We start from the raw sequence: 16,790 nt of genomic DNA, 5'->3' as shown, positions 1-16,790 counted from the left end.
AACCCCTTCCGTGCTCATGACATACCCCGGCCGTCATGAGTCACGGTGGGCGTGTGTGCACAACGGCCGTCCGAACCATGCCCAAAAATGGAATGTCCAGCACCGCGGCGGAATTCGCGCCGCAGCCAAGGTGTTAAAGTCATTAGCAGAAGATGGAGACTGACAATCTTTCCATGAAGCTTTGTACTGGAGACAAGCATCTGACCTTGCCCTCATGGGGCTGACTAGGACGCTGGTATGGAGCTGTGGGAGAGGGGTCACCGTTGGTTGAGTACACACAATTCACTGTAGCTTATAAGTACTCCTCTGTTTAATTAGAATTAGAACATTAACTTTTCTTTAGATGCACACTTCAGACCTCTGAGGCGGAAGCCGGAGGTGTTCTTACTCGTTTTTTAAAATTGTGTGATTTGTGTTTAAACATTATTTTAAACTTTGTGCACCTTACCCAGAGCTATTCTCTGCTACCCCCGCCAAGCAGGCACCCCACCAACAGCGGATCTTAGCGCTGTTCAGCGGGAAACAACCCACAGCCGCCATCGCTGCTGAAACGCGAGGCCACGCCCACCCGTTAGGCCACGCCCACCCCAAAGCCTATGTAAGCGCTGACTGAGAGCGCGTCACTTGGAAACTTCAGACCTCTGAGGCGGAAGCCGGAGGTGTTCTTACTCGTTTTTTTAAATTGTGTGATTTGTGTTTAAACATTATTTTAAACTTTGTGCACCTTACCCAGAGCTATTCTCTGCTACCCCCGCCAAGCAGGCACCCCACCAACAGCGGATCTTAGCGCTGTTCAGCGGGAAACAACCCACGGCCGCCATCGCTGCTGAAACACGAGGCCACGCCCACCCGTTAGGCCATGCCCACCCCCTCTCTCTATAAATGTGCTTCCCACGCAAGCACAGCGGACGAGCGCAGCGGGAGCGCCATCTGCGCGCCGAAGGCGCGCCTAAGGCAAGCCCGTCTGCGCCCGTCCGCGCCTGGCCCGTGCCTAGGCCAATCCCCCTGGCTGTTGGGCTGTTTCTGGTCGTACTTGCTGGACCAGATCCTCCTTCTAAAACCCACAACTTGCCTGTCCACTACACGTTGTAGTCCCTGTCACCTGGAGGATGCCCCTTTCCACTGCCTTCAATGTAATTTTACCCTCCCGCCTTGGAGCCTTCGCCCCTCTTCCTGCCTCAGCCTGCCGAAACGCCTGTCCCACCCTCTGACGCTGAAAGCAGGTCTAATTAACTGCCGTTCCTTGCCCCGCCATTCCAACCAAATCTGGACGTCTATAGTTTCGGACACCTGGGATATCCTGTTTCTCACCAAGTCCTGGCTTAGAGATACCTCTACCCCCGATATCCACCTTGCTACCCCTCCGGGCTATCTCTTAAAGGCCATCAATCGCAAAGGGGGCAAATTAGGAGGGGGTCTTGCCATTATCCTAAAATCCCACCTCAATCTGTCTATCACCAAACTGACGAATATCGGGATGATTGAAGCTATGTACTTCACTATCTCGGATACCGCGGCAGTAGTATTGGCGGGTACTTTAGTCTATAACCCTCCTACTGCCTCGTCTCTCTCTCTAACGGCATTTACCCACCTGATGGCTGACCTCTCCCTCAAGCACCAACATTTTCTGGTGCTTGGAGATTTCAACCTCCACGTGGACAACTCTCTCTGCTCGAAAGCTAACAACTTGCTAGAAACGATGCAGAGCCTGAATTTGCCTCAGTTAGTCAAGGGCCCTACACACACTGCTGGGCATACACTTGACCTTATTTTTGCTAATTTCTCGAATATCACAGTCTTTCCTTCCCTTCCTCTCACCTGGTCTGATCACCATCTTGTCCCTTTTGACCTAGAGCTAAGTTCGAGACCCACCCCTACTGTCCTCAGGAAAGAGCTGGGAAGAAAGTGGCATAAAGTTACCTGTGCAACCTTAGACCCCTTATTCAACTATCAGCCGGACCCTCTGTCTAGTGACATTGATGAAAATGTGTCCAGACTCAATTCCGCACTGCTCCTTGCCATCGATTCCATCGCCCCTCTCAAACCCATCACTTCTGCTAGAACACGCCCCTCTGCCCCTTGGTTCTCTCCAACCCTCCGTGAGGAAAAAAGCCGCTGCAAATTACTTGAACGCAAGTGGCGGCAGAACTATGACCCTGAATCCAAAGCAATTTACAAAACCGCTCTGAAAAAATTTCTTAAACTAAAAAAAGCTAGCATGAGAGACTTCTTCTCATTACAAATCTCCAACGCTAAGAACTCCTCTAAAACCCTTTTTAATATTGTCAAAGAATTTGTAAATCCCCCCGCCAGGGCCGCGCAGAACCCCTCTAGCCAGGCACTATGCGATGGACTGTCTGACTATTTCCTTGAAAAAATTGATAAAATTAGAACTTCGTTTCCTACTAAGGAATCTCCCCTGGTCCCCCCTGTGATGGCCCCGGAATCTGCCTCCTTACAGTCTTATAACGAGCTGACTCTTGAGACCGCACTCAGGCTATTCACCCAGTGCAGATCTGGTTCTCCTTCCGCCTCAATTCCTGCCAAGACCATGGGTGACCTGGCCCCCTCACTGGCTAGCCCTTTTCTTTCTATCTGGAATGCCTCCCTCCATCATGGCATCTTTCCTACTACGTGGAAGGAAGCTCTGCTGGTCCCCATTCTGAAAAAGCCTGATGCCGATCCTACAAAATTTTCCAACTATCGCCCCATCTCCCTCCTCCCCAAACCCGCAAAAATTCTGGAAAAGGCCGTGCAGCTGCAACTAGCAGAATATCTGGAAAATAACTCTTTACTACACGACTCCCAATCCGGCTTCAGAGCAGGTTTCAGCACTGAGACTGCTCTCTTGGAAGTGGCTGAGACTATCCGTGAGTGTGTGGATAGGGGCGAGGAGGCCATGCTGGTCCTCCTCGACCTATCCGCCGCTTTTGATACGGTTTCACATAAAATCCTATTAAACCGCCTAAAGCAGGTCGGAATCGGTGGCTCCGCTCTCGCCTGGATTGAGTCCTTCCTCACTGGCAGAACTCAGAAGGTGGCGCTCAAGCCTTTCAAATCAGAGGGTAAACCCCTGCTGTGTGGTGTCCCGCAGGGCTCTGCCCTGAGCCCTCTGTTTTTTAACGTTTATCTCGCACCCTTGGCCGCAGTGGTGGAGTCTTGTGGAGTCAGAGTGGTCTCCTACGCTGATGATACTCAGCTGATATTCTCTTTTAGAGACCACTCAGACTCCACCTTTGCCAACTTCCGCCAATGTCTGGACAACATCTGTGCCTGGATGACCAACAACCACCTTAGACTTAATGCTGACAAGACAGAAGTCCTGTTTTTTAACCAGAAAACTCCAATATCCCCCTGCCTGTGGTGGCCCACAGTACTTAACCCTGCGCCCACCCCTGTTCAATCAGCACGTAACCTGGGCTTTCAATTCGATGACTCACTCTCTTGCAAAGCGCAAATCAACAAGGTCACCTCTGCCTGCTTCGCGAAGCTTCACATGATTAAAAAGATCTTTCCTTACCTTCCCTTGGACGCCCGCAGAACGATCACTCAGGCCCTCATCACATCTCATATAGACTACGGCAACAGCTTATATGCCGGTGCCCCTCAATATCTGATCGATCGTCTTCAGATCGTTCAGAATGCGGCAGCCAAACTGATCGGAAATATCCCCTACCGTCAGTCGGTTGCCACCTACTGCAAAAAGCTCCACTGGCTCCCCATTGCAAGCCGCATTCAATTTAAGATCCTCACCCTCGCCTTTCGAGCTATCAATGGCCTTGGGCCTGGATACCTGAAAAAGCGAGTTGCAATATCTCAATCTGTCAGATCACTGAGATCTAACAACTTACGCCTTTTGATTGCTCCTCGCTTTCGACGTTCCAGAATGGGCGGCAGAGGGTTCAGTGTCATTACTGCTAAACTATGGAACTGCCTCCCACTCGACCTCAGGTTCTGCCCGTCTGAATCCATCTTCCGTAGTAAATTAAAAACATGGCTGTTCTCCAGATTATGACTCCAGTCTTGCAATCAGCTTGATTCTCTCCTTCTTTCCTGAGTTTCTGTTTTAGCGCTGGGACACCCCTCTGGGGGTAGCTGCGCGCTGTATAAGCTATTTAAATAAATAAATAATAAATAAATAAACTTAGGAAATAATGTGAAACTACTGAAAAGAGTGGAAAAAACACTTCCAGTGAGTGGAAATATATCAAAAGCTACGAAAAGACAGCAAAGTCAACTGAAAACATAGTCATGTGGCCTATCCAAGCATAACTCACTTTGTGAGCTTTATGTGATGTTATACTGTGTCAGCCTCACAAGACACACAATGAAAAAAATAAAAAAAAGTAAAAAAATAATAAATAATAATAAAAAAAATAATAACCAAAATGATAAAACTTAGTGGCAATTAAAGGCACAACCAATCTTGAATAATTTGAATTATCCACACATGGCCTCTCTGCTGGGGCTCGGCCAGAGTTAGGGGCACCACAACCGGATTTGTTCCGGTTAGCTAGAACAAGGGTTTCTCATGGGAGGGGGGGGTGGCAGGTTGGGGCACTGGGGTGTAGGGGGTTGGGAAAAAAAGCATGAACATTTCCTCATTTTCAGATTGGTTTCTGATATTTTTTTATCTTACAGCAAGGTTAGTACCTTTATTTTTGGCAAGAGTTCTAGCCAGTACCTCTTTCTTATTTACTCTCAGCTGATGGGGCACATTGAATGAGTAACTTAAAGATTCTCTCCTGGAATGTTAATGGCCTGCGCACCAAGCCAAGAGCAAACAGGATTATACAATATCTGAAAGACTCGGATGCGCAGGTCATTATACTCCAGGAGACACATTTAGTCGAGGCAGAGATTCTTGACCTAGTTAAAAAGAACAGATGGATAGATGTTTCAGTGTCCTCTTCACAAGTACTTAATGTAAGGGGTGTGACTATCTTATTAAAAAAAAAACATTAGTACAAGAGTGATTGCGCAGAAGGTAGATCCCGAAGGTAGGTGGGCTATTACCACAGTAGTTATAGGGGATGCACGTTTGACATTAGTGGGCTACTATGGACCCAATCGGTATGACCCCACAGCTTTGGAGTCACTATTTTCCCAGTTGCTACACTTTTTGGAGCCAACTATTATAGCAGGAGATTTTAATATAGTGCTGGACCCCCTTCTAGATAAGACCCCGAGTAGCAGACAGCAAATACTATCCAAGTCCAGAGGTTTTCTTCTTAATTCTATGAAACTGTATGGTTATGTAGATGTGTGGAGAGCTAGAGCTGGACAACAGCATGGGTTCTCATTTCGTAATTACACGTATCGCCATCAATCTAGAATTGATTACTTTTTAATAAGTCACAATTTGGTTGATGCTGTCAAGTGGGTGGCCTATTCACCTTCCCATCTGTCAGATCACTCCTCAGTATCTTTGGTTCTTGAAGGAGTCGTCAAACCTTCTTCTAGATCTTGGTCCTTCGACCGATCCCTTCTCTCTTCATCGGAGGATATTATGTTCATTAAATCTGAGACCTTGAAGTTTATGCAGGAAAACATTGGCTCTGCTGAGACTAGCATAGTTTGGGACGCCTTTAAATGTTGTTTGCGTGGTATAATCCAAAATAAGGTGGTATATCGAAGGAGGCAATATGCACAAGAAGTCACCTCTATTGAAGCTAAGATAATTACAACCCAAGCTGACATAGAAGCTAGTAGCAATGGTTCCAACCCGAACGTATCACTCCTGAATGAGGAATTGCTTACCCTTAAAGGGGAGCTGACCTCCGTCTTAAACCAACGCATCCAACAGAAATGGGAAGCGAGCAAATTAGCTCTCTTTGAATATGGAGAGGGGTCCGGTAAACTATTGGCCTGGAAATCAAAGACCGACCAGGCACGTAATATTATTGACTCAGTAACAACTAACGCGGGGACCTTTTCTTCCGACATTGACATCAGAACTGCCTTTAAAGAATTCTTCCAGGATATATATCAGGAGGATAAGGATATTTCCCCAGAAAGTGTAGATAACTGGCTGAATGACACCTCTCTACCTGCATTATCCTTGGAACAAAGTGCTTCTTTGGACGATGTGATCACAGTGGAGGAAGTTGTTGACGCTATTCAGGGCAGTAAGGGAGGCAAGGCCGCTGGTCCTGATGGCCTGCCGGCCGAGGTTTATAAAAATTTGACAGAAGAAATATCCCCCTCTCTTGCGGTTCTATTTAATCAAATCTTACAGGAGGGGGTACCTCCACCTATGTCTTGGAATAATGCTTCCATAACACTCATACTGAAACCGGGTAAGCCAGCCACCAACTGTGGCTCATACCGCCCTATATCAATCCTGAATACGGATTACAAAATATTTGCTTCCATCTTAGCTAAGAGGTTGAGCCTGGTCGCCCCTGATATTTTACATACTAGTCAGAAGGGTTTAGTTAGGGGACGTCAACTTTTTGAGCTGACTTATGATCTCATCGGAGCCATAGACATGGCGACCTTAGACTCCATCCCTTTGGCTGTTTTCACTTTGGATGCCACCAAGGCCTTCGACAGAGTAAATTGGTTGTACCTGTCGGGGGCCTTGGCCAAATTCAACGTGGGTAAGAACTTTTGTAGAGCAGTAAAACTGTTGTATCGGAGTCCTACGGCCAGTGTATTGATAAACGGGGGTTTATCCGAACCCTTCGCAGTTACAAGAGGTACACGACAGGGCTGCCCTCTATCCCCTTTATTATTCGATCTCTATATCGAGCCCTTTGCTCATAAATTAAGAGAGGATAATATCATCAAACCTTTTATCTATAGAGACTGGGTAAGAAAGGTAGCCCTTTACGCAGATGATGTAATTATTATGACATCAGACATTACTACTGCGTTCCCGGCGGCCATTAAGCTTGCGAGGGAATTTGGGGATGTCTCAGGATATGAGGTTAATGCCTCAAAGACTGAGATAATGGTGTGGAATGAAGATTCGGCTGGCTTCAAGGAGCAACTCAGTACTAGCTTGCGATATCTGGGGTTAAACATTGTTAAGGATATTAACTCGATCGCTCACCTTAACTTTGTTGAAGTTGCGAAAGAATGTCGTAAGCTTATGGGAGCTTGGATGCATCTTCCCCTGTCATTATTAAGCCGAGTAAACTTGGTGAAAATGACTATTCTCCCCAAGGTCTCTTTTTTATTTAACACAATTCCACTTTACTTTGATCCGGCTTGGTTGGCTAAGCTACAGGGTGATATTACTTCTTTTATCTGGTATAAGAAAAATCCTAGGATAGCATGGAAGAAAATCAGGCGCCGCAGGGAAAAGGGGGGGCTCGCAGGACCGGATTTGCAGATCTATGCGTGGGCATTCCAACTTGCACACACACGAATGCTACTGAAAACACCGACAGGCGAGGGATTGGGGAGCATGTTTTCGGCCTTACTGAAGGGTGAAGGGGCAGGCCAGTCGGGTTTCCTTTTCAAATTTGGCGACTCGAAATTCTTTAAAAAGGTAAAATTGAAGGTGCTGCAGGGTCAGGCAAAAATGTGGGCTAAGCTAAGGTCCTCAATAAAACTAGGCTACTATTCCTGTAGATCTCCTATTTGGGATCTTCCCGCAGCTCCAGGTTGGGTTGGTGACATTTTAGCTCTCCCTCTTAGAGAAGCCGGAATAGCATCTTGGGGAGATCTGTTTGTTCGGGGTGCCCTGCTTCCGTGGGATTGTCTAGTAAATAAGGTGGGACCCAATCTTTCAAGATTTAAATATTTGCAAATATCGAGCTGGGCCCAAGCATTTACCACCCAAATCCCACACAGCAACCACCCACCATTAGGGGAAGGGTGTCATCTTGAATCTCTGCTGCTGGACAAACCACCTGTAAAGAAAGAGACATCCTTATGGTACAACCTAATTTTGGAAGAACTTGACAGTGAATTCCACCTTCCTGATCGTTGTGGGGGCCTTTGATGCCAGGCTTGAATGTGAAAGATCTGTGGCTAGCGTCCTGCAAGGTTCTGTGGGACCTAGTTAAACCAGCCTGGCTTCGTAGAAATCATATTTTTACACTACTTAGGACATACTATTCGCCAAAAAAGACTATCTAAGTTTTCCCCGGGTGTTTCAGTGGCATCTGCACGGTGTGGTCTAAAAGAGGCCTCTGACGCGCACATGTTCTTTGACTGCCCTCATTTGGCATTATACTGGGACTCTATAGGCAGCAGGCTCACATCCTCCCTGGGTTACAGTGTTATAATTGACCTTCGCCTTGTAATCTTTGGTGTCGTGGACCACACTAGATGTTCAGCCGCGACCCTTATCTTTTATTCCATCCTGGCTGCCCGAAGAGATATTTGTAAGCGATGGAAAGATCCCTCTCCTCCTTCCTTTCATGACTGGCGTACATCAATTCTTCAAATTTCAAAATTAGATCTCGCCAGGGCTGGAAGACAGGATAGAAGAGCTTTTTGGTATCTTCTTGTTTGATGGCTCTTACGGCACAGTTTTTTTTTTTTTCCCCAGGTCCGATGATTACGCGGCCATGGCTACAATCTTCCTGTTGCGCTTCCCTGTCCCTCCCTTTCCCCTTCCGTGGACTTTCCGGCTGGCAACAGTAATTGGTAGTAACTGGCCCTGTGGTTGGCAGCTGCAAGCTTGGCAAAGAGGCTCTTCGATTATTATGGGCATGGAGTATGTCGTGGCTGTGGGATATGGCCTTCCCTCGTTACCCTGCATCCCACCCAGTTCTTAACTGAGACAGCGCGACCCCTCTCCTTTATGCCTTCCTCCCTTGCTGGGTGTTGCAGAGGCTAGAAACCATGGCGGAAAATGAGGACAAAAAACAAAACAAAAAAAACCAATGAATTCATGCTTATAGTAGTGTGGTACTCGCCCCCTGTAGTTATGCATAGCTTAGCAGTTGAGGAGGATTTGACTCTCTGGAAAGGGTGCATTAGGTAAGGATATATAAGTTGTTGTGATCTATTGAATGGATGAATATTTTAAACTGCAGTGATGTTTAAAAGTTTAGCATCTGGTGGTCTGCGAGATGATTGGAGACCAAGCAAAAGCCAACCTCAAAGTAAAGTAATTTGTACATTTCAGTGATTTGTTCTTCAAACTCTTGCTTTTTCCACCAATTGTCGGGCACTCTAATGGGGCCCATAAATAAAAACCTCCACAAAGTCCAACTTAACAGAGGCATGTAGAACTCAGTAATATGCTTTATTTTTCAATAAAATGGTGAAAATACCAAGAGAGTAGTTAATATACAGGGAATGAAGGAGTAATGGAAATGGCCTAAATATGGAGCGTTCCTGTCTCCTTAATATCTTGTGAGCTATAAGTAGGGTGATGAAAGGGCTTCTGTCGGCTTGTTTAGCTGGTTGGCCTCTGACTGTCTTTTCAAAATGAGAGTCACACTAATCTCGATTTGGCTCTCTGTACAGTTTAATAAAATGAAGTACACTATGTAGAGAGTCGAGGGAATCCCCAAAGGCTATACAGAGATATAAGTAGATAATACTAATTCTCTTTTTGTGGTAGTGTACGCGAGAAGTTAGGTTTATCAAAGGGTAGTGCTAAGCATTTGTTGTACTCACAGAAGCAATAAATTAGACACACACTCAAGAATAAATCCAAGACCAATTTGTAAAAATATATTATCGATTTTTCTATAATTTGTAGGACCAAGAACAAAGTTCTAAGGTAAGTACTTTGGGAGATATGATTTTGCAAAGTTCAATAAATATATCACTTCTATAAATCATCTTTGTATTTATGTTTTAAAAATGAAAACAAAAATAAAAGGCATTGTCATTTACAATATCAATAGCTCAAACTCATGTAAATGCGAGACCTATTTCATTGCAAATGCTCTTACTAGTTTCCTACTACCCTGTGTGTTTATTTTAATTTATTTCCCCGCTTAATGTGTTTTTGTGTATTGTACCCATCCCATCCACCCCGTCCTAACTATGGCTGAGGCAGGCACTGCCGGCGCATCACGCACCGCCTGTGGTTGACGGGGGCGCATTGAGGTGATGCCCCGCCATATTGTTATCAAGGTGAGGTGGTGGCACTGGTTTTTTAGATGTAGCGCTTCATCCCCACATGCTGGTTGGAAGTTGCAGGCTCGGCCAGGACTAAGAACTAGTAGAGCATCGGCTGAGGTGGGGAGAGGGTCTGCGCTGCTTGTCTTACTGGGGTCTCCCGCACCGAGCAGCAGGGGACAAACAACTGTGCCGACATCATCCAGCATGAGCCAGATGTTCTGGACAAGCTATGAGTAGAAGTGGTGGGCTAGGCAAGTCATATTTTCTTATAATTTAATAAATATATATATTTATTACTTTTCAGATAGCATTACACCACAGGTAAGTTTATATATAATGAATGTGCAGAGCGCAAATTATACATCCCAACTTATAGTTACTTAAGATAACTATAACTATAAGTGGTAAATTTCTGTGGATTCTAGAGTTTGAAACATTACATTGTTAATGAACATGTCACCTAACTATAAAGTTACTTTAACCATTGTTTTTTCATTGAATATCTAGGGCTTTTTTAACAAAAAGTAATATTTTATTACCATACGTAAAGCCAACCCCACTGCAGTGCACCGCCTTTGGTCAATCCATGACAGGCAGCCAACCACAAGCTGTGCTCCGCCTTTCATCATGCAAGGCAGCCAGCCAGGCCCTGCGTCCATATTCCCACTGGCAGCCAACACCAGGCCGTGCATGGACTTTGGTCATGTGTGGCACTGGGTTGGCCACAGGCAGCCAACATCATGATACGCATGGCCTTGGTCATGCATGGTGCGGGGCTGGCTGGAGGTCCTGGCTTGCAGCAAGGCCCTGTAGCCAGGTCCTGCGTCAAGTCCCCAGAGGCTTCCGCTTGGAGGCAGCTAACCTCACGCTGCACACAGCCTTGGTCGTACGTGGTGTGTGGTTGGCCAAAGGGCCTGATTTACAGCTTTGCCCTTCAGCTGACCACCAGTAGGCAGCCCACCCCACACCACCTTTCAATTTGTGAGGCGTGGGGTTGGCTGCAGGGCCTGGCTTTTCAAGGCCCAGTAGACTGCGGGGCAACTTTTGAGTGTCAGGTCCTGGACTCCTTGTGTCCTCTGGCCACTAACCAAGTAAGAAAAAAGATCTGCATGATTGCACATTATGCCCTATTTCACACACGCTGGCCCACTAGAACTATCAAAAATGCACTAGTACACATTGATTGTATATGACTGATTATTCTTCTCCAGATTTTATGTATTTATATGAGACTAAAGCTCTGCATGGTTGCATGTTATGCACTATTTCGCACATGCTGGCACACTAGAACTATCCAAAATGGACTTGTACACATTGAATGAATATGACTGATTATTCTTCTCCAGATTTTATGTATTTATATGCCTAGATTTGTATTTTTTATGAAGCTTATGGTTTTTACTAAGTAATAAATGATTACTTACTACAACTACTACAAGTACGAATACTGGCTATATGAAATCAGTGCTTCACTATTTGTTAAAAAACTATACGGTAGGGGGCATGTGCTGAACATAGAATTGCCAATTTTCCTCACTATCAGTTCAGCATAAAATTACATCTGACTTATAAATATAAATACCTTTACCTTAAATATGCCTTTTTCTTTCCTATCATCTCTATATCCTTCTATTCCTTTTCTTTTTCTTCCTTTTTTCTTTTTTCTCTCCTTTTTGCCTTTTTCTTTTACTCTCTCTTGTTATCTCATTTCTCTCCTTTTTTCTTTTTTACATAAAAAAATTAAATATATTTAAATTATGTAGCTACATATTTATTATTAAATTCCTTAAATTAGAAGTAATTCTATAATTCTATAATTTTAATTATTATTAATATGTTTCTAATATTTACCATTATTGTAGTTTTATTTTCTTTTGAATCTTCAATAAAAATGGCTTAACAAAAGAAAAATCACTATGACTTATTTTCTGTTGAGTCCAATGACAAAGATGCTTCTGTATAACGTGATGAGACTAAGACCTATAGACTGTAGAGTCCTGTGGCCTAAGAGACAGAAGCGTCTGAATCACGTGATTAGACTATGACGTGTCACTGTGAAGGCCTATCGCGTAAGACGCGTCTAAATCATATGATGACACCATGACATATACACTGTTGAGTACTACGGCAATTTCAAGGAAGTCTCTGAGTTCTGTGACATGGAACATGACGTACACACTAATGAGTCATATGGGGATAATGGGCACAATTCGAACCCCCGTGGAGTCAATATATACACTAAGTCATAAGGTGATGCTGATGATGCCTTTGACTTCTGTGAGTTATCTATGATTAGGGCTCCCGGTTTTATGGTATTTAGTTTTTTAACATTTCCGTCTGTATTTATCCATATTTATTTTTACTCATCTTATTGGTATTTATCCATATTTCTTTTGTGTTTTGCAAATATATGGAGTCATAAAATGGTACATATCCAAATGTATTTAACTGATAACAATACACTCATACTTTGCTGCTTGTCGGTTTTTAGCAAATTAAGCAGCCAAATATAACAAAACACTACACCTTTAGGTAAATTTGAGCATTATAATACAAATACAAATATATGTTACGGTAAGCCTGCATTTAGGGAAATCTCAACCTATTTTTAACTTCCCATGCTCCCTATCTGCTCAGCTGTTGACATAGAAATCACCAAAAACAGCATGGAGAATCACACACAATTAGCACACTTTTCTGCATTTTACCACGTTATAAAATAAATACAGACAGTAATGTTTGCTGTCTGTAATTATCTGTAAAAATCCATAAGAACTGAAAACCGGGAACCTTATCTATGATGTATGTTTATGTTGAATCATATGACGTTGCCAATGATGCATCTAAATTGTGTGGTGACTATGACATCCATGCTATTGAATGCCATGAGGAGCACGAAGACACATTTCAGTCTTGTGACATGACTACCACATTCTCACTGTACCATATTTTGGACGGGGTGGTAAGTAACAAGCAACAGGTAAAAATATTGCATCATGGTGTCCTGAAATGAGAATATAGAATCAATATTTCGATTAACTGATGTGGTCCGGAATCACATTGAAGTATCTATAGTTTTTGAGGCGGTTGTGTATCCTTAGGTTGCCAATGGGACTGTGACACAACTGATTAGGAACCAGTGTGGTTTACCCTTGCTGAAGAGATAGTGTCACCTTACCCTAAATACATAAATACTCACTAAGAGTTTCTGGCCAATCACCATGAACTATTTGTTGGTCATTGGATCTTCATCACATAATTGGGGTTTTCTGATGTATGGGGGATGACAATGTTTTTCTCATTTAGTTCACTGATCACCCTGTGGGGCTAAGATGATTCTCATATTGTCAGTTGCATGTGATATGATGTATCTTCATAGTAAGTCCTTGCAATCCTTACACTATATGCCATGAATTGAAGAGTATGACTGTGTTACACCCTGAAGAAGGTGCTACAAATGTTGGCTGATCCACTCAAACATAGTTTAGCTTGAGTTAAAAGGATGTGGGCCTAGTAATACGCAGGACGATGTGTCTCAGACCACTTAGTGACTAGAATCCTGAACGGAACATGAATTTGCTTTCATAGGCATGAGAAGATATCAGTGGCAGAAGAAGGCTTCTGATGCTTTTATACAGAGTTGAATTTTTTTACATAATTGACAATAAAACTTTAGCTAGCACATTTGTTTGAATGTTTGAATTTATAAAATGGAATACACAATCTTGGGAGGTTCGTTACTCAGAACATTTCTGGATTGACTATTTCTTTGCTATGATTCTGTAGACACCTCCACACCTTTCCCTTTACTTTAATTGAAAAGTTGTGAGTACACTTATTTGACAAGCCAATGCCTGTTCATTTTGGGCCTCTTTCAAATACGATGACTACATTTTACAAATGTTGACAACTCTTCAAATATTAAATTATCTCAGAACATGATTCGGCGACATCATGAATTTTTTTATTAGAATACTTCTCTTACCTGCAGGTACCTGTAGAGCCCAGTTAGAGTTGCGATAGCCATAGAAGAAACTGGTGACAAATCGCCAATAACAGCAGCCAGAACATTTTTGGATTCACATCTGTAATTAGGAACTAGTGCATTGTTCCCTGTTAATAAAACCCATGTGTTCTTTATCGATTCTCCCTCTAAGGCTATCGATCGAGAGACCCTGTTGCCCAGCGTAATGTTGGGTAAAAGTTTAGGGTTTTTGTTGATCTCCTCAATGGCATACATGAAGGCAAAATAATGTCGAAAATAATGGACAGAGTATCTGCAACAAAAAGGAAATAAGTGTGAGGTGTGTCATCATGCCATAAAATAGCCTCTAGGAGCTACTTGCTCCATTGAGATTTTACAGGTATAAGTTACAACAACAAAGAGTTCATAAATAGTGATCCAACTGACCCCTGTCAGTGCTGCCACGTGTATAGATAGGGAAGACTACTAATAGACTTCCATCAAGTGAGCGCACCTGGGTATCCAACCATGGAAGAAGGTCCTGGGGAATGAGAGGAAAGAAGGGTGATCTCTAATTTGCATCCTCCTTGGCTAGACAGCAAAAACTATGAATGAAAATTGACCAAATTACAAAGAGACTCACACCATGGAAATACCATGGTATGAAGTCCCTCAATGTTTCATGGTATGTCTCCCAGAATAAGGAATTATTCAAAAATTGATAGATGTGGCCTCACACACACACCCTAGATCTCATTCTTCATCAACACCCCCTCCCCCCTCCCGGGTGTCATGCTTCATTATTGGCCACGCCTCATTCTGTACCTTTTCTAGAATGAGTGTCTCTCAGCATGCATCATCTGAACAAATCAGAGAGGCAACCATTGATGACTCTGAGACATATGGAATCTTCATGACTTAATCAATATTGCTACTATAGCCTTCAGGAAGCATTCATAAACAGAAATATACATCTTCAATGCCAAGAACAAAATAGAGCTGGGTGGGGTTCACAGCATGAATTTGAGAAACTCCAGAGCCTTGGAAGAACTGCCTGAAAAGGTAAGAGGAGTAATTAATAACAATATTAATTCTGGATATTTTTGTTTTGACTGATAAAAAATTGTGGCCTAAGAATAAAAAAAGATACACCTACAACCTTTCACGTCATATAGTATAAAGGATAGAGCATATCTCTCAAATTGTCCCGAAACAGAGGGAGTCACCTTCCTTGGACTCATTCTCTCTTTCAAAACAAGGTACATGTCATTCAGAGACTTAATTATTCAATATTCCTTGGAAAATATACAATCCCTATCTCCAAAATCTTTTCCCACCCAATGTATTTCAGTAGGTACATGCACACCAAAGTCACCCTTGGTGAGGTATCAGCAGGGGTGTGGAAGCACTTCCAGGGACAAGAACATATTTAAGTCATAATCACATTACGCTTCAACACCGCAGACATTACAGCAGGGTGCAAAATATATGTAGCTGCAAATTCATTGCTACAGCATCAGTAGGAGCATGGCATCTCTTTGAGTCCAGTGGGCCTCTATTGCAGTGGATGGTCAGCCCAAGTTTGCGCAGGTCCATGCTCGCCTAGCTGCTCCATCACAGATTTTCTGTTGCATTCTGGACTTGTACTCTCATCTGTTCCATTAAAAAAGCAGTACAAGCCCCGGAATGTAAAGAGAAACATGCATTGGAGCAGTTAGTCAGGCATGGATAGGGCAAACCTGGCAGCTCACAAACTGCAATGTGAAGCAATATGAGGCCGGTGGACTAAAAGCCACTACTAGCCACTACTAGCCAATAGTCAGACTAAAATGCAACACCTTTCTTTTGTTCTACTAAATACTTCTTTGGCCTGATGCAAACCCAAGTGACCCTTTCTTCAAGCGATGACTAAAACAAATCTACTGCTAACGGGTGCTTTGCCACAAGACCCTCTCTGTATGTTTATGGTGTTAATGGTATGAGTTCTGTGAGTAGCCAGACCTGGGAAAAGCAGTGAACAGTGAGCTGCAAAGCTGAGGCAAATTAAGGGGGATGAGGCAATGGAAATGTGCTGGGAGGGAAAGAAGGTGATTGAAACAGATTTAAAATTGTTCTACCTTGGAATACAGCTGGAAGTCTTACATTCAAAGTATACCAAATGTGTAAACTGTCAGAAATCCGGTGTTAGTTTAGAGGGGTGACAGCCACACTCAATAGTAAACACAATCCTTGTCAGGGTGAGCCACAAAAATCACAAAATAAATCTGAGCTAAAGCCTATGGTGGCTTGGCACAAAATGAGTCAGGCTTACCTTAAAGGCAAGTACGTATTCAGCACTCAAACAGCAATAAAGCGAAAACACACCACAAGAAAAATCCCAAACCAATATAGAACTCTTAATAAATAAAATGACATAAAAAGGAGAAAAATCCAATACATAGAACCATAGTTAGACAATTTTTTAAGGTTTAAGTAAAAATAGCACAAAGAAGCACAAAGCACCAATAGCTTTTACTTGGTCACACGACCAGTTCAATGTCAAAAGTTCAGGCGACCACAATGGTGCACATTTCGGATACAGGGACACAGTTAGGAAATCACTATTCCTAATGTATGAAACTCATTTGAGTTTCATTAGTGATTTGCAGTGGGTCGCAAATAGACCTATGTCATGAATATAAAAATTATAGGTCGCAATTTCTGACCCACTACCTTTTTGATGCCATCACAGAGATGACCACCATGTCTGTGATTGATTTTGATAAAGCGTTTTTTTAACACAGCCCTT

The 16,790-nt window shown here is 43.3% G+C and overlaps 1 protein-coding gene across 1 annotated transcript in view; it reads right to left on the bottom strand.

Moving 5' to 3' along the window:
- LOC144807949 (vomeronasal type-2 receptor 26-like) overlaps nucleotides 1-16,790 on the bottom strand; it is a 271,470-nt gene that overhangs the window by 211,669 nt on the left and 43,011 nt on the right. Inside the window, exon 2 of the mRNA XM_078673541.1 lies at nucleotides 14,024-14,315. Coding sequence (XP_078529667.1) covers nucleotides 14,024-14,278 — 255 coding nt within the window. The 5' untranslated portion in view covers nucleotides 14,279-14,315. The remainder of the gene's footprint in view (nucleotides 1-14,023; nucleotides 14,316-16,790) is intronic.

This window comes from Lissotriton helveticus, chromosome 1_2, assembly GCF_964261635.1.
Source record: "Lissotriton helveticus chromosome 1_2, aLisHel1.1, whole genome shotgun sequence".
Classification (NCBI taxonomy): Eukaryota; Metazoa; Chordata; class Amphibia; order Caudata; family Salamandridae; genus Lissotriton; species Lissotriton helveticus.
The sequence above is the reverse complement of the archived record's forward strand: the minus strand, read 5'-3'. Positions and strand labels throughout refer to the sequence as shown.